Raw genomic sequence first — 18618 nt, forward strand, 5'->3', positions numbered from 1 at the left:
TAGAGACTGGGAGTGGATGGGTCATTACACAAAGTAAAACTGTTTCCCCCTCTCCCCCCTCCCCCCCCCCGTTCCTCAGACGTTCTTGTCAACTGCTGGAAATGGCCCACCTTGATTATCACTACAAAAGGTCCCCTGCCCCACTCTCCTGCTGGTAATAGCTCACCTTTCCTGATCACTCTGGTTACAGTGTGTATGGTAACACCCATTGTTTCATGTTCTCTATGTATATAAATCTCCCCACTGTATTTTCCACTGAATGCATCCGATGAAGTGAGCTGTAGCTCACGAAAGCTTATGCTCCAATAAATTTGTTAGTCTCTAAGGTGCCACAAGTACTCCTTTTCTTTTTGCCTGTTGAAAGTGTTACTGGTTCAGACATTTCCTGGGCTCAGATTCAGTGAGTCCCCGCATGTCTCTAGCCTGGGCTATCTCAGGTACAGAGCTCTAACCCACCTGACCAGGTCTCTGCAGAGCAGAAGACCAGGCTCCGCCTGCAGCCAAGTTTAAACAGACAGGCACTTTCCCTAGCTGTGCTGCAGCCCTGCGAGAGCAGGCCAGGTGCATGCACAGTCAGGAAGCAGCCTAGATAGAGAAGCACGGTGAATGGGGCTTCCATGGTCACAAGGTAGAGGGGAACAGAGGAGGGTACAGCGGGCCCATTCTGACTTGCTACATCACTGGAGGAGAGAGTTCCTTTCTATCAGCAAGGCACAAGTTCCCTGCACATCCCCCTTGCTCACGGTATGGTGGCAGGACAATCACTGGGGGAGAGAGAGGGCTGTGTTTGGAATGACCTTACAGTCACATTGCTTGCAAAGTGGAGTATCACGGACTGGATAGCCTACCTGGATTCCATTAGGGTAAACTTCCCCTTCCCCGATTGAGTCCATCAGATCTTCCTCATCCAGCGTCGCCCGCTTGTAGGTGGACATCTGAAACGTCAAATGGAGAACAGATTCTCTTAGCATCTCCATGGCAAGGAACATTTAAAGGCATCAGCCAGACAGACACTGCTTTGTGAACAGGGCAACTCAGACATCAGCTCAGCCCTTGCAGGCTGGATCTTCATCTCCTGTGATCTTTGCTCAGACTAAGAAGCTGGTGATTCCAGAGCCATCTGTCCAAGTGTTACCAGGTAAGTCTCTGAACAAGGTTAATCAGGGCAACCTCCCCTTTCTCCCTGGATCAGCTCCACAGATCCTTCCAAGAGAGTCAAAGTGGAATGGCACCTGAGGCAGCAAGAGAGGCTTTGGCTGGGACATCTGCCCAGCCAGGTTGTAAGTCCTCCTTTGTGCTGAATCCAAGTGACTGAGATATAAAGTTATTGAACAATTATAATCTGAAGAAATGCAAAAAAGGCACGAGAAAGGCAGCCCACCCACAGGCCAAACCACCCGCCCCCATGTCTCCTCTGAAGCCTTCCTCTGAGCCTTAAGTAAACTTTCTCTTTCAATGGGAAGAAAGACTCCTGTGCAGAGAGGGGCTGCCGAGCTCAGCCTGGGAACATCAGACATGCACGTTTCAAAACACAGAATCAGGGAGCAAGTCAGAGAACAGGAAGTAAAATAAAGTCTGCCTGCGTTTGTAAAGCTGCATTCCACAGCAGGAGCCAACGGATTGTTCAAAACTTTCAGAGGCCAGCCTCCTTTCCTCATTGTTGGCTCCACCGGGCCTCAACTCCATCTCTATCCTGCCTTATCCTTCCTGCTTATCTAACACACCAGAGCTGCTCTCCAGTGAGGAGAACAAGGGACAGGCAGAGGGGATGGTCAGAGAAGCAGATGGTTCTTGCAGCCATCATCATCCAAATGATATACCAAGAAATAATCATTTCATTCACATGCTGTACCTTTCCATGTAGTCAAATGTGCTGAGTGTGCCATGCCAGCCTGGAGCTTGCACCTGTGCCTAGGGTGACTAGATGTCCTAGCTGGCTCGATTGTCCCAGCTTTGAGGGACCACCCCCAGAGGGTCTGAAACTGGGGCAATGCACTGGATTCCACTGAACCAGCCAGGAGGGCATCCTTCCACTTCTGCCCAACTTCTCCAACTCCACCACTACTGCCTACCTTTGCAACTGTTGTCTACCAAATCTAGCTGCTACCCAAGCAGCATCCAGTCCACTCGCCAAGCCACCCCTGCCTTTGCCCCAAGCCTTCCTAAATGCAGTAAGGTGTGCCCTGTCTTCAGCTTTAGAGGTCAAATCCTGGTGCCCTAATCTAGGCTCCCTCATTTAAATTCTTGCCCCATATAGTCCCCATCCATACATCTATTTAGAGGCCTCCAGACTGTTGCAGTCTCTGAATGGCTCTAAGTTGGCCCTGCCAGAATTAGCAATGTGTTCAGCCCCAAACCCTGGATCTGAGCATATTCAGTATCTAGGCTTTACAGTTCAGGTTTATCTCTAGCCTGACCCCCCCTTTTGAGGGGACTGGAAATGCATCATGACTGAGGTCACAGCAAGTAAGGGGCAGGCAAGCCAACAACTTATTACTGGATGCTTATTGTGGGAAATCAGGGTATGAACCACAGGGTATGTGGAATGACTAGGATGGGATCTTTTGTAAGGACACCACAACCTCAGCTCAGGTTTAGGAGCCTGCACAGGAATTTGTGGAAACTGAGTCCCTGTGCACAAGGGCAGAGCACAGTTGTTTCACTCCAACAAGATGCCATGCAAAACTCTAGAGTCCTGAGTGAGGTCTTTGGGTTTGTTCAGGCTCCAGGCATGACTGAGAGGCCTGAGTGCATGAACCATGGGAGACAAAGGGTGCCTTATGCCTTCTTTGCATTCCTCCTACGTGGGCCTATCTACAGGTCAGCACAGCCTCAAGCATATGTTAGAGCAGCCCTGAGGCTGCTCCAATTTAGCTCTGCTTCCCCAAGAACCAGACAATATCTGTAGCACTGTGTGTTCTGCCCATGCCTCCTTCTCACCCTTGGCCTGCCCCAAAGGTGCCCCTTATGCTAGAGCCTGGAACAAGGGCAGATCTATGGCAGTGGGAGAGTCCCCTTGGAGGATGTTTCCAGCCCCTTTACTCCACCAGAGCCATGAAAAGAGGCCTTAGCAGGATCAGGAATCTACCTCAGAGGGTGCAAGGAAAAAACCCAGCTCCCTCCAGAAGGCCCCAAGGCCATGTGCTGAAACCCCCACTGGCCTGCCCCCCGCTACCCCAGGTTGTATTTCCACACAAGTCTAATTGAAAGTCTGATTCCCTCTACAGTGTTCTCACCTCTTCCCCCCACGCAGATACTCAGGGTGAAGTTGCTCAGGCCCCAGAGCACGGGTGGGGAAGGGGAGATTGTGCTCCACAGCAGCACAGAAGGCCTGAGTCTCCACTGCCCATAGGTAAGTATTCCATCTGCTTGGGCCAAAGGAGGGTGAAATGCTACCTTCCAATTTGTTATGGTTTCACCTGCCGTTTGGCCAGCTGTCTCCAGGAGCTGTAAGGCACAGGTCAATCGAACTCACTGACCCCTCCCGGCCCTCGACCCATGGCCCTGGCAACACAGGTGTGTTGGCACTAGACTGCCAAGTAGGGTTGCCAACAGTCTAATGGCACAAACCCAAATATCCTTGTCCCACCCCCTGCTCTGCCCCTTCCCTGACACCCCTCCCCATTCACTCAAACCCCCCTCCCTCCATCATTCACTCCCCCGCACCCTCACTCGCTTTCACCAGGCTCAGGCAGGAGGTTGGGGTGCAGGCTCTGGGAGGAAGTTTGGGTGCGGGAGGGGGTGAGGGAGTTTGGGTGCAGGCTCTGGGCTGGGGGTTGGGAGCTGGGAGCGGGTGAGGAGTGCAGGCCCTGGCTGGGCGGCACTTGCTTTTGGGATCCACCCAAGGTAACCAGCACATCCCTCTGGCAGCAGCTCCTAGGCAGGGGGCCAAGGGGTCTTCGCACGCCACTGCCCCTGCCTGCAGGCAATGCCCCTGCAATGGGAGCTATGGAATCGGTGCTCAGGGCGAAGCAGCACACGGAGACCCCCTGCCCCCCAGGGGCTGCAGAGACGTGCCAGCAGCTTGTGGGCACGGCAAGGAGCCAAGGCAAGTAGGGAGCCTGCCTTAGCCCTGCTGTGCTGCTGGACTGTTAACGCCTAAAATCTCCCGGTTTGGCTGCAATAGCCTCTGGGAGATAGAGCATGATTTCAGGAGACTCCTGGTGAAACCGGGAGAGCTGGCAACCCTACTGCCAAACCAGCGCACTGTTCCACTCGCCTTGTGCTGCAGCAATGCCACAAACACCCAAGCTCCAAGACTCTCCTCAGCCTGTAAAGCCCTATTACCACTGGGTACTGAGTAGCCCTCTTGGCTGGGGAACTGAAATACATTTCCCCAGTGCAGGAAGGAATCACAGCCAATTGCACAAACAGTGCTACTGGGATACAGCTCTAGCAGCTAAGGGGTTAACCAAGAAATCTAGTCTGACAACAATCTACTGGTCATGTTTTGAAACACTTCTTCCTCCCTTTCCACATGTCTCACAAACACTCCCCTTCTATATTAAACAGAACATTCAAACACAAGCCCTGCCACAGCTGACCTTGCTCATTCTTTCTAACAAGCAGCTGCTGCCACTTAGCCTCTTGAAATATCCTGCAGGATACTGCACCTGGGTTTTAATTCCTCAGTCAGGGACTGGTGCTCTCCCAACAGCATTCCGCATTCAAAACACTGATAAACAGAGGCCCCTGCAAGGTCACGTACATTTATGAATTGGCTAATACGAATCTAGAGTAATATACTCCTACATTTCAACTGTGTCAGTTACAACTGTGAAGTTAATTGAATCCACCTATCTGAAACTCTGTGAATACTACCAGAATCAGGGTATAGGAGGGAAATGTTTAGAGATCAAAGGAAAACACAGCTGGAAATGAAGCTGGGGATATTCCAGGTTTCTGATTTACGATACAAGAATGTTTCAGGGTAAGCAGGCCAAACCCACCAAACAGCATGATGGAATCATCTGGACTGTGGACGCTTCTTGCTGCCACAGATCCGAAGTCTGCAAGCTGGCCTATGAGGGCTGACTCTTACGGACCTCCAGTGAAGTCAAGAGGGGCCAGCCCTCGGCAGAGCTTGCAGAACCGGAGCTATAGAGGGGAAATCCTCAACTAGCTGCTTTGAATTGCAGAGTCGAATCAGAAGGCATCAGTTACACGCTCCTGACTCTTGAATACATCTTTGCACCCTGTTTCAGCATTCAAATACTGTCTCTGAAATGGAGTGAGCCGATCACTTAGAACAAACAGTGTGTGATGGAGTGTGCCGGCCTTCTCTGCTCCCTGCTGGAGACATTGCTGCCCTGACACACCCACCCAAAGGAGGAGTGTCACCTGCGAAAGAGGAGTGGGCAGTGAGGTTAGATCACCGAGCATCATCATCTAGACAAGCCACGCAGGGTAGAAAGGCTACAGCTGCAGGAGGGGTTCCGGGCTGCGGCTGAGGGGTTGGGGATGCAGGAGGGAGCTCCGGGCTGCGGCTGAGGGGTTGGGGATGCAGGAGGGAGCTCCGGGCTGCGGCTGAGGGGTTGGGGATGCAGGAGGGAGCTCCGGGCTGCGGCTGAGGGGTTGGGGATGCAGGAGGGAGCTCTGGGCTGGGATTGAGGGGTTTGGCGTGCAGGAGGGAGCTCCGGGCTGCGGCTGAGGGGTTTGGGATGCAGGAGGGAGCTCCGGGCTGCGGCTGAGGGGTTTGGGATGCAGGAGGGAGCTCCGGGCTGCGGCTGAGGGGTTGGGGATGCAGGAGGGAGCTCCGGGCTGCGGCTGAGGGGTTTGGGATGCAGGAGGGAGCTCTGGGCTGGGATTGAGGGGTTTGGCGTGCAGGAGGGGGCTCTGGGCTGGGATTGAGGGGTTTGGCGTGCAGGAGGGGGCTCTGGGCTGCGGCTGAGGGGTTTGGGATGCAGGAGGGAGCTCCGGGCTGCGGCTGAGGGGTTTGGGATGCAGGAGGGAGCTCCGGGCTGCGGCTGAGGGGTTGGGGATGCAGGAGGGAGCTCCGGGCTGCGGCTGAGGGGTTTGGGATGCAGGAGGGAGCTCTGGGCTGGGATTGAGGGGTTTGGCGTGCAGGAGGGGGCTCCGGGCTGCGGCTGAGGGGTTGGGGATGCAGGAGGGAGCTCCGGGCTGCGGCTGAGGGGTTGGGGATGCAGGAGGGAGCTCTGGGCTGGGATTGAGGGGTTTGGCGTGCAGGAGGGGGCTCCGGGCTGCGGCTGAGGGGTTGGGGATGCAGGAGGGAGCTCTGGGCTGGGATTGAGGGGTTTGGGATGCAGGAGGGGGCTCCGGGCTGCGGCTGAGGGGTTGGGGATGCAGGAGGGAGCTCCGGGCTGCGGCTGAGGGGTTGGGGATGCAGGAGGGAGCTCCGGGCTGCGGCTGAGGGGTTGGGGATGCAGGAGGGAGCTCCGGGCTGCGGCTGAGGGGTTGGGGATGCAGGAGGGAGCTCTGGGCTGGGATTGAGGGGTTTGGCGTGCAGGAGGGAGCTCCGGGCTGCGGCTGAGGGGTTTGGGATGCAGGAGGGAGCTCTGGGCTGGGATTGAGGGGTTTGGCGTGCAGGAGGGGGCTCTGGGCTGCGGCTGAGGGGTTTGGGATGCAGGAGGGAGCTCCGGGCTGCGGCTGAGGGGTTTGGGATGCAGGAGGGAGCTCCGGGCTGCGGCTGAGGGGTTGGGGATGCAGGAGGGAGCTCTGGGCTGGGATTGAGGGGTTTGGCGTGCAGGAGGGAGCTCCGGGCTGCGGCTGAGGGGTTTGGGATGCAGGAGGGAGCTCCGGGCTGCGGCTGAGGGGTTGGGGATGCAGGAGGGAGCTCCGGGCTGCGGCTGAGGGGTTTGGGATGCAGGAGGGAGCTCCGGGCTGCGGCTGAGGGGTTTGGCGTGCAGGAGGGAGCTCCGGGCTGCGGCTGAGGGGTTGGGGATGCAGGAGGGAGCTCCGGGCTGCGGCTGAGGGGTTTGGGATGCAGGAGGGAGCTCTGGGCTGGGATTGAGGGGTTTGGCGTGCAGGAGGGGGCTCTGGGCTGCGGCTGAGGGGTTTGGGATGCAGGAGGGAGCTCCGGGCTGCGGCTGAGGGGTTTGGGATGCAGGAGGGAGCTCCGGGCTGCGGCTGAGGGGTTGGGGATGCAGGAGGGAGCTCTGGGCTGGGATTGAGGGGTTTGGCGTGCAGGAGGGAGCTCCGGGCTGCGGCTGAGGGGTTTGGGATGCAGGAGGGAGCTCCGGGCTGCGGCTGAGGGGTTGGGGATGCAGGAGGGAGCTCTGGGCTGGGATTGAGGGGTTTGGCGTGCAGGAGGGGGCTCTGGGCTGGAGCAGGGGGTTGGTCTGCGGGGTGGTGTGAGGGCTCTGACTGCGGGTGCAGGCTCTGGGTGGGGTTGGGGATGAGGGGTTTGGGGTGCAGGAGGACACTCCAGGCTGGTGCTGGTGCTTGGGGCAGGGGCAGTGCACGGAGTTCCTGGCTGCCCCTACGCATAGGAGCCGGAGTGGGGATATGCTGCTGCTTCTGGGAGCCGTGCAGAGCCACGGCAGGTAGGGAGCCTGCCTTAGCCTCGCTGCGCTGCTAACCGGACTTTATACGGCCCGGTCAGCAGGATTCACCAGAACCCTCAGGGTTGGTTGAAAACCAGATGCTTGGCACCCTAGAGCTGCGTGAAGCTGGGACAGGAGAGGAGGGGCCTGGGGCCTTCAGTTAAACCATGTGGCAAGCTGTTTATTTGGTCGTGGCTGCCATTTTTTAATTGAGTTTCAATTAATTGTTACTGGACTCGAAGGGGCTCCCTGCTCAGGACACCTTGCTCCTGGGCAGCTTTGACACAGTGCTTCTCTTCCATGCTACCTTTCATCCAGTTTTACAGATAGGGAAACTGAAGCATGGAGGCTAAGTGACTCGCTGGAGGTCACAGATTGGGGCCCTGGCCCACTCCCATTGAAGTCAGGGTAGGTTTTGTCACCAAATTTCGTAGGAGCAGTTTGGGGTCATAAATCAATGTCAAAGCAAGAGTTAGGACCTAGGTTTCCCAGCCCTATGTGCTAAAGACCCCAAATGGCTGCCTCTGTCTTTATAGCTTAGAGCTCCATTTCAGTATTGGGTCTTTGTGTAGCCACAGAGGAACCACTAGAATTATAATGATATGACTTTAAATTATGGACGGAAGAGGAAGGCTGTTCTTGGGGTTAATACATGGGGCTCAGGAGATCCAAGTCTCTACCACATGCTCTCTGTATGATCTTGGGCAAGTCACTTAGTCTCTCTGGGGCCCAGTTCCCCATCGGTGAAATGGTAGTAATGAAACTTTCTGTCTCCCACCCTCAGCCTACATTGTCTGTTCAGACTGTAAGCACTGCAGGCAGGGACTGTCTCTGTTCTGTGTCTGTACAGCGCCTAGCACAACGGGGTACCAATCCACGGCTGGGGCTCCTAGGCACTGCCAAAATACTTAGGCACGGTGCTTAGCACAACAGGCCCCATCTCAGCAGGCACTTCTGCAATATTGCTTCCAAATCATGATCTTGCAGGTAGCTAAAATTCCTGGCATTTAATCAAGAGTGACATTTGCATGTTGGCATGAAATGAGTAGTGCTGTGAGGAATGACCTACATAGATACCACAAGCTAGCTAGCCTGTAGCTGAGGAGTTCGAACCCAGATGCAGTATACATACATTGCCAGTAGCTATTTACTGAGGTGGAACTGAATCAATTATAGGGAACTACGAGAGAGATTAGAGGCATGTATGTAAAATTATTAAGGGTTTGTCTTTCTGGGGAAACTGACTGGAAGAAGTGGTATAATTCGAACACTATGGCTAGGCCAGTACAAAGCCCACGTGGACACTCTATTCTGGAATAAAAGTGAATTTTTATGTAGTTAAGATGAGTAATTATGCCAGAATAAAGTGTCTTTTATTCGGCTATGCCAGCGTAGCTATATGCTATGCCACTGTGGCTCCAGCAGTACGTTTCCCTGCATACACAAGCCCTACAGCTGAATGAAATAAGCGCTGCCAGCAGATCGAGGGACGTGATTATTCCCCACCTATTCGGCACTGGTGAGGCCACATCTGAAGTACTGCGTCCAGTTTTGGGCCCCCCCACCACAGGAACCCGAGTTTCTAATCTGCCAGTGGATGCTCCCTGCCCAGCTCTGCCCAGGCCCTGACCCCACTCCACCCCTTCCCCCAATGCCCCACCCCACCTGCTTCTTTCCACCCCTGCCCCTCCTCTTCCTGCCCTCGCCTTGCCTCTTCCCCGCCCAGTTCCGTCCCCTCCCCTGAGTGCGCTGTGCCCTCGCTCCTCCCCTCTTCCCCCAGCACCTCCTGACGTGAAACAGCTGATCCATGGTAGGTGGCAGCGCTGGGAGGTAGAGGGAGATGCTGATCAGTAGGAGCCATTGGCAGGCAGGAGATGCTGAGAGGAGGGCTGCTGGTGGGTGCTCAGCACCTGCCATTTTTTTCCCCATGGGTGCTCTAGCCCTGGAGCACCCACGGAGTCGGAACCTCTGCCCCCCCCCCCCCCCCAACAGAAAGGATGTGGATAAATTGGAGAGTCCAGCGAAGGGCAACGAAAATGATCAGGGGGCTGGGGCACATGACTTACGAGGAGAGGCTGAGAGAACTGGGCTTGTTTAGTCTCCAGAAGAGAAGAGTGGGGGTGGGATTTGATAGCTGCTTTCAACTACCTGAAGGGCGGTTCAAAAGAGGATGGAGCTCGGCTGTTCTCAGTGGTGACAGATGACAGAACAAGGAGCAATGGTCTCAGGTTGCAGTGTGGGAGGTCTGGGTTGGATATTAGGAAACATTATTTCACTAGGAGGGTGGTGAAGCACTGGAATGGGTTCCCTAGGGAGATGGTGGAATCTCCATCCTTAGAGGTTTTTAAGGCCTGGTTTGACAAAGCCCTGGCGGGGCTGATTTAGTTGGTGTTGGTCCTGCTTTGAGCAGGGGGTTGCACTAGATGACCTCATGAGATCTCTTCCAACCTTAATCTTCTATGAAATCACTGGGGTTTTTAAAGCCTAAAAGGCTGTTTCTTTCATAGTAGGGAATCCTTGTGCTTTTGGGAGGGCTTGGAGTTAAGCATTAACAATGGTCTCTGCATAGGCTGCTGTCTGGAAAGTAACACCCACTCAACATCTAGGAGGAATTCCCTGTCAGCCATGTGCTAGAATGGATCCATTAGATCAGATGGAGCCCATGGAACTTTCATGATGAAATTAAATATATGCTGAACAGTCACAGCCCTTTTCATGTGCCCTTGGGGTCACTTCCGTTCTCCGGTTGGGGACACGAGGGTATTTTGGGGTTGTTCCATTCTGGGTAGTGCAAACAGGCGGGGTTGGCTGGATTCATCCCTGTGTGAGTGCTGGGATGGGGAGAAAGGGAGAGGCTCAAACTGCCTTCTATTCTGGGGCTGCTGGAGCAAGTTTGGCCCCCAGCAAAGGCTGCAGCAACCCCCTCCCACCAAAAAAAAGTTGTGCTCCTGTTTCAAAGGGACTCTGCAGGGGTGGAGAATTGTCAGGGTGGCCGATATGTCCTAGTTACACCCCATCCTGCTCCTTTTCGCTCCAGCTCGCTCTCTACAACCAGGGCTTCTGAGGAGGGAGCATAGGATCAGCTCTGCCCTGGGCAAAGAGGCCTCGTGGGACAGGGTTATTCCTGGGGAGGGGGGGATAGGAGCTTTACCCTCCTGAACCATGATAATTGGGTCCTAGTGTCCTATCTTCACTGTGAATTCTCACTCAGTTACAACAGGCTAAGCCTCCCACATGGCTATATCATCATTCCATACCATCGACTGAGCTATGGGGTAACAGAGTGGTACAGCCCGGCAGCTGGATAGGGCCTACTCTTTGCTTCCCTGCTCCGTGAGGAGTCTCTCACACCTGTGCCAAGTACTCCCCATAGCAAGCTCTTTGGGGCACAGGCTGTCTTTTTGTTCTGGGTTTGTACCAAGCCCAGTGCAATGGGGTCTTGATCCATGATTGTGGCTCCTTGGTGCTACCACAATACAAGTCAATTATTATTACTAATAGGAATGGGAGCATTTCCTCACTTTGCACAGATGTCAATGACAATGCAAGGTGAGGGCAGTGAAGACTCTGGCTGGTTCAGGATCCTTGCTCTGAGGAGCATACGGTCATAGATGGTGCAAGTCAAATGAGACATGATCTGTAGCACACTCCCAGCCTTAGGCCAAAATCTGCAGAAGTGCCCAATGATTTTGTGGGCATTGATTTTTGAGAGCCCCATGGGAGATGCTATAGGCTTTATGTCTAGAGGTGCTGAACACCTACAGCTCCTGTTGGTTTTCATCAGAAATGCTGCTTCCCAGCCCCTCTGAAAAGCTGGGTCCAAGAGGGGCTTACATTAAGCCCTCATAACACAAGGCATCCCAAATCAGTGGCCACTTTTGGTCCCCAGGAGTGCATTGTTGTGTCTCTTACTCCAGGATCCAGTCACTAACCATGCATATTACACCCCAGCTTGGCACTCTGCAACTGAAGTTATGTTGGGCCCATTGTAGCTGGGGCCAAATTGGGAGAGACGCTGTTGACTCCATCAACCAAAATATCTTCAGGCTGATGTGAGACTCCCCTGAGCATCTACCCAGAAAATTACAATTGGAGGAAGTCAGAGATGGGAAGATCTGGTCATCAATTTGCCCTTCTCCCAACACTTTTCCAGCCACTACATTTATCTAAGCATGATGTCCTCTCCAATTCTTTGGCATAACTGATGAAAAAGCAAATATGACCCCTCCAACCCTGCTGTAGCTCAATCAGAGGACCTGTTTCTTCTCTCTTCCAAGCCAATTAATCCCTCTTTCCTGCACTCTGCCTTGCAGCCATTTGTGATCCCCGCCCTCGAGAGAGAGCAAGCGGAAACCTCTCCCATTCTGACAGGTTTCAGAGTAGCAGCTGTGTTAGTCTGTATCTGCACAAAGAAAAGGAGGACTTGTGGCCCCTTAGAGACTAACACATTTATTTGAGCGTAAGCTTTCGTGAGCTACAGCTCACTTCATCAGATGCATCAAAGCTTATGCTTATGCTCAAATAAATTGGTTAGTCTCTAAAGTGCAAAAAAAACAACGCTGACACTTCTACAAAGCTGTTTTTTCCTTGGAGTGGCAGAAAGGCACTTTCCATTACAAACAGAAACCTAATGCTCGGTTTCCCCTCCCTCTGCATAGCGGTTGAGAGAGGCAATTCAGTTCAGCTACATTATTTTATCGTCAGTGCCTATCGGAATCTTGAGGCACATCTCCAGCAAAACTGCTAAACAGGACAGTTGTAGCAAAGAGGCTCAGCGAAGCCCTTTCGCCCACACTCAAAAAATCAACCAGCTACATTCTGCCTCCTCCATACACAGCCAATAGCATGGTCTGCTGGACAGGGCACGGCATGGGGCCTCAGAGACTTAGCTCCTAAATGGCTCTGCCAATAACCTACTGTGTGACCTTGGACAAGTCAATTCGTGCCTTCATTTCCCATTTGCCCAGGGATGGGTAAACTTTTTGGCCCAAGGCCCACATCTGGGTGGGAAAATTGCATGCAGGGCCACGAATGTAGGGCTGGGGCAGGGGTTGGGGTGCGGGAGGGAGTGCAGGAAGGGGCTCAGGGCAAGGGGTTGGGGTGGAGGAGGAGGTGCGGAGTGCAGGAGGGGACTCAGGGCACAGGGTTGGGTGCAGAAGGGTGTGGAGTGCAGGAGGGGGCTCAAGGCCGGCAGTTAGGGTGCAGGAGGAGGTGCAGAGTGCAGGAGGGGACTCAAGGCCAGGGTGCAGGAGGAGGTGCAGAGTGCAGGAGGGGACTCAAGGCATGGGGTTGGGTGCAGCAGGGGGTTAGGAGGCTTAGGGCAGGGGGTTGGGATGCAGGAGGGGTTCGGGGTGTAGGCTCTGGGCTGTAGCTGCTTACCTCGAGCGGCTCCGGGGTGGCAGCGGCGTGCAGCGGGGCTAAGGCAGGCTCCCTCCCTGCCTGCCCTGGCCCTGTGCCACTCCCAGAAGTGGCCAGCATTTCCAGCAGTGGCTCCTGGGGGTGGGTGGGGCAGGCAGCTCCACCACACGCTACGCTTGCCTGCTGGTACCATCCTGGAAGCTGCATTGGCCGTGGTTCCCTGTTCCTGGCCAATGGGAGCTACGGGGGGCGGTGCCTGCAGGTGAGAGCAACGCATGGAGCCCCTGCTCCCCCTCACTCCCAGGGGCCGCAGGCATGTGGTGTCAGCCGCTTCCGGGAGTGGCATGGGGCCAGAGCAGGTTGCCCCATGTGGCTTAATCAACCTTGTGGGGCTTGTGATGACCCCACATAGGTACCCGTGGCCAGTTAAGATGAACGGCATAAAGACCATTGCATTGGTGGACTCCAGGACTGCCATCACGCTGGTGTCAGGGAAACCAGTGGAATAGGACCAGCTGTCTCGGGCCAAACACACAGGGATAACCTGTGTACATGGCACTGTCAACTACTATCTGACCATCCCTGTACAAATTGAAGTTCAGGGGAGTACCATGAGGGTGACGGTGGGGATGGTCCCTAAACTCCCATATCCAGTCCTCATAGGATGAGACTTTCCAGGGTTTGGGAATCTACTTTCGGTGGGTGAGTCCGAGGAGGGTAATGACCCCAGGAGTGATACTGTGGCCCCAGTATGTAGCCCTCTCCCATTTTTCTCTGAATTTGCCCAGGACTTGTTCTCTGCAACTGGGAAGCCCTGGAAAACTAGGCGAGAAAGGTGGGCGGACAAAAGGTTGGGAACCAGGCTCTTGGCTAGGAACCACTAGGCTGTGCTCATAGGGAGGCAATCTCGTCCCACGGGCAGGGGGGCAACTCAGGTTGAAGACGAGCGAGAAGCTGGACCCAGTTCTGCTGATTCCAACCCTGGAGAGGAAACAGAAATAGGTCCCCTTGATTTAGAGCATATTGGGCCCTCATATAGAAATTCTGGGCAACACCAAGCCAATGATCCGCTGAATGGGGTTCCAGTGGAGGGGAAACACAAAGACCCAGGGCCATACTTCGTGATAAGAAGGGACCTATTATAAAGAGTAGTCCAAATGCAAGAGCAAGAAGTGGAGCAGCAGCGCTGTGCTTGTTGTGCACCAGAGAGCAGTGTTGGACGTAGCTCACAGCCATTTGTTTGGAGGACATCTAGGGATAGAAAAAACCCTTGACTGAATCCTACGAAGGTTCTTTTGGCCAAGAGTTTATATGGAGGTCTGACGATATTGTGCCTCCTGCCCAGAATGCTAATTACACGGCCTATGACCACACTTAAGGGCTCCTCTAGTACCTCAGCCAATTATTGAAGTCCCATTTGAGAGGATAGCCACGGACCTGATAGGCCCACTGAAGAAGTGGGCCTGAGGCCATCAGTGTGTGCTCATTGTTCTGAACTATGTCACCCGTACATAACACGATGTCCAAGACCACAGCGAAGGAATTAATTCAAATTTTCTCTAGAGTAGGGATACCCACAGAGATCTTAATGGATCAAGGAACCCTCATCATCTCAAAATTGATGAAGGACCTGTGTGCGATGCTCCACATACAGGCCCTATGAACGTCAGTCTACCATGCACAGACTGACGGCCTCGTTGAACACTTTAATAGGACACTGAAGAACATAAGAAAAGTGGTGAGCCGGGAAGGGAAGAATTGGGATACCTTTCTACCTTACCTGATGTTTGCCATAAGGTAAGTTCCCCAAATGTCCACGGGGTTCTCCCCCTTTGAGCTGCTATTTGGTCACCATCCCCATGGCATACTGGACATTGCCAAGGAGGACAAGAACAGCCTAATCAGGGGAGAAACATCATTGAACATGTGATGCAGATGCAGGACAGGGTAGCCCAAGTCACTCCCATCGTGCAGGAACACATGGAGAAAGCACAAGAGGCTCAAGAGACCTATTACAATGGCTGAGCAAAGGTGTGATCGGGTAATGGTGCTGGTGCCCACAGCTGAAAGCAAGCTCCTGGCCAGATGGCAGGGGCCATAGGAAGTAATTGAAGCCACTGGGGAGGTAGACTATAAGGTATGACAGCCTGATCGCCAGAAGCTGGAGCAGTTCTACCATGTCAACCTGTTAAACCCTGGCAGGACGGAGGAGCTCATGTGGTCACCCTAGAGACACCATCCTTAGAAAATAAACCACAGGGGCAAGTGAGAATATCCCCTGAATTGACCCCTGAACAACTGGCAGAAGCCACCAATATAACTGAACGAAATCACGATGTGTTCTTGGAGAAGCCAGGCAGAACCACTGAAGCTCATCATCATATCATCATGGACCCCAGAGTAAAGGTCAATGTTAAGCCATACTGGATCCCAGAGGCGAAAAGAGGCGATCAGGACCGAAGTTAAGAGGATGCTGGAGCTAGTAGTCATTGCGGAGTCCCATACTCAGTGATCCAGTCCAATCGTTCTGGTACCTAAGCTGATGGCACCATGAGATTCTGCAATGATTTCCAGAAATTAAATGAGGTGTCCCAGTTTGATGCCTATCTGATACCTCGGATAGACGAGCTAATCCACCATTGGGAAAAGCACGATTCCTGTCCACCCTCGACCTGACCAAAGGTTATTGGCAAACTCCTCTGGCCAAGGAAGCCAAGGAAAAGACTGTCCTTTTTTTAAATGAGAAGGATTGTACCAATATACTGTCCTCCCTTTTGGATTACACGGGGCTCCTGCAACCTTCCAGCGGCTCATGGATAAGCTGTTATGTCCACATGCCAAACATGCAGCTGCTTACCTCGATGATGTAGTCATACATAGCCCAGACTGGGAGAAGCACCTAGAAAAGGCGGAAGCAGTACTGGATACCCTGAGGGATGCGGGTCTCACTGCAAATCCCTCCAAATGTGCAATAGCGCTAGTTGAAGCCAAATACCTCGGATACATCATGGGAAGGGGTGTAGTGAAGCCCCAACTGACTAAATTAGAAGCAATACAAAGTTGGCCCCGACCAATGTGGAAGAAACAGGTCAGAGCTTTTCTGGGGATAGTAGGGCGATTCATTCCCCACTTTGCTACCAGAGCATACCCGTTGACGGACCTGATAAAAGCCCGAGGCCCAGACATAGTGAAATGGACCAGCGCAGCTGAAGAAGCCTTTACAGATCTGAGGACTGCCCTCTATAGTAATCCAGTACTAGTAGCGTCAGACTTTGAAAAAGAGTTTTTACTACAACTGGATGCCTCCGAGGTCAGATTGGGAGCCGTACTTTCTCAAATGCTAGGAGAGGAAGAACATCCAATCCTATTCCTTAGTAGGAAACTCCTGCCCAGAGAAAAAGGTATGCCATGGTAGAGAAGGAATGCCTTGCTGTAAAGTGGGCCATGGAAACCCTACGCTACTACCTACTCGGATGGAGATTTACCCTCATTACTGACCATGCCTCCCTAAAATGGACGCACCGGAACAAGGAATGAAATGCAAGGGTAACAAGATGGTTCCTGTCGTTGCAGCCCTTCCACTTCCGAGTGCAACACAGAGCAAGGATCAAGCCTGGCAGTGATGATGGTCTATCAAGGGTACATTGTTTCTTATCCCAAGTAGCCCAACCCCATGGTGTTAAGCGAGGGGAGGGATATGTGACAAAGTCAGGCCAGACGGCTGCAGGAGGGTCTGGGAAAACACGTATGTTAGCCCTAGACTGCTAAAGGCCCTTTTTCCTACAAGCTGGGAAGGGGTTACTTCAGTCAATTAGGGACACCTGAGTTAAGGGCTGCCTGAAACCTGTTAAAACCTCTCTCCTGGTGAGAGACAGCGTGGGAGAGGACAAACGGCTGCAAGGCTGGAGGCAGCAGGGAGATAGGCTTCTCCAGTGAGAGAAACTGCGCTCCTCCCCACCGGGGAAACACCCAAAACCTGATGAAGTGAGCTGTAGCTCATGAAAGCTCATGCTCAAATAAATCGGTTAGTCTCTAAGGTGCCACAAGTCCTCCTATTCTTTTTGCGAATACAGACTAACACGGCTGCTACTCTGAAACCCAAAACCCAGTGCCTGTTTAGGGGAAGGACTGACACCCTGGGGCCAGCGACAGGACAACACCTGACCCCGTGAGGAGGCCAGGGAAAGGTATTCCCCTTTTGTTTCAGTGCATTATAGACTTTTCCCCTTTGTTTGGCAGAGGAGCACTCCTCAGGCCTGCCCTGAGGCCTACCGGGCAGGCTCTGAGAAACGAACTCCGAAGAGGAAAGACAGACACGCTCCAGAGTGGGGGGCTGATTTACCCCAGGCCCTGTCCCTGCCAGAGGAGGGGGAGCTAAGTCCAGCAAGGCAGAAGGGGTGCCTAGACCATCCTCATCGACGTCACGGTCTCCCTTGAGAACAGGATGCCGGCCTTCCGTGAAGCCCGAGCTTGTAAGCTGGAAAAATACGCCCCCCTGGCCGACACCCTGAGAGCGAAGGGCTACGAGGTGCAGATGGACACCCTTATCATCGAAGCCCTGGGAGCTTGGGACCCCTGCAACGAGCATGTGCTGCAGACCTGTGGGATCGGTCGATGCTACGCATGGCTCATAGAATCATAGAATATCAGGGTTGGAAGGGACCTCAGGAGGTCATCTAGTCCAACCCCCTGCTCAAAGCTGGACCAATCCCCAACTAAATCATTCCAGCCAGGGCTTTGTCAAGCCTGACCTTAAAAACCTCAAAGGAAGGAGATTCCACCACCTCCCTAGGTAACGCATTCTAGTGTTTCACCACCCTCCTAGTGAAAAAGTTTTTCCTAATATCCAACCTAAACCTCCCCCACTGTAACTTGAGACCAATACTCCTTGTTCTGTCATCAGCTCCCACTGAGAACAGTCTAGATCCATCCTCTTTGGAACCCCCTTTCAGGTAGTTGAAAGCAGCTATCAAATCCCCTCTCATTCTTCTCTTCCGCAGACTAAACAATCCCAGTTCCCTCAGCCTCTCCTCATAAGTCATGTGTTCCGGTCCCCTAAACATTTTTGTTGCCCTCCGCTGGACTCTTTCCAATTTTTCCACATCCTTCTTGTAGTGTGGGGCCCAAAAGTGGACACGGTACTCCAGATGAGGCCTCACCAATGTTGAATAGAGGGGGACGATCACATCCCTCGATCTGCTGGCAATGCCCCTACATATACATCCCAAAATGCCATTGGCCTTCTTGGCAACAAGGGCACATTGTTGACTCATATCCAGCTTCTCGTCCACTGTAACCCCTAGGTCCTTTTCTGCAGAACTGCTGCTGAGCCATTCGGTCCCTATTCTGTAGCTGTGCATAGGATTCTTCCGTCCTAAGTGCAGGACTCTGCACTTGTCCTTGTTGAACCTCATCAGATTTCTTTTGACCCAATCCTCTAATTTGTCTGGGGCCCTCTGTATCCTATCCCTACCCTCCAGCGTATCTACCTCTCCTCCCAGTTTAGGGTCATCTGCAAACTTGCTGAGGGTGCAATCCACACCATTCTCCAGATCATTTATGAAGATACTGAACAAAACCGGCCCGAAGACCGACCCTTGGGGCACTCCACTTGATACCGGCTGCCAACTAGACATGGAGCCATTGATCACTACCCGTTGAGCCCAACAATCTAGCCAACTTTCTATCCACCTTATAGTCCATTTAACCAGCCCATACTTCTTTAACTTGCTGGCAAGAATACTGTGGGAGACCATAT

General features: G+C 53.4%; 1 protein-coding gene across 5 annotated transcripts in view; it reads right to left on the minus strand.

Moving 5' to 3' along the window:
• ECE1 (endothelin converting enzyme 1) overlaps positions 1 to 18618 on the minus strand; it is a 117726-nt gene that overhangs the window by 64965 nt on the left and 34143 nt on the right. For 2 of the 5 annotated variants that reach the window (XM_084651886.1, XM_084651887.1), the window contains exon 2: positions 849 to 935. In XM_084651886.1, the coding sequence (XP_084508012.1) occupies positions 849 to 935 (87 nt within the window). Of the gene's footprint in view, positions 1 to 848; positions 1302 to 18618 lie in introns of those variants that run through there. The other 3 variants (XM_084651888.1, XM_084651885.1, XM_084651889.1) reach the window with 3 other exon arrangements.

Source organism: Lepidochelys olivacea, assembly GCF_965140295.1.
Source record: "Lepidochelys olivacea isolate rLepOli2 genome assembly, chromosome: 18".
In the NCBI taxonomy this organism is placed as follows: Eukaryota; Metazoa; Chordata; order Testudines; family Cheloniidae; genus Lepidochelys; species Lepidochelys olivacea.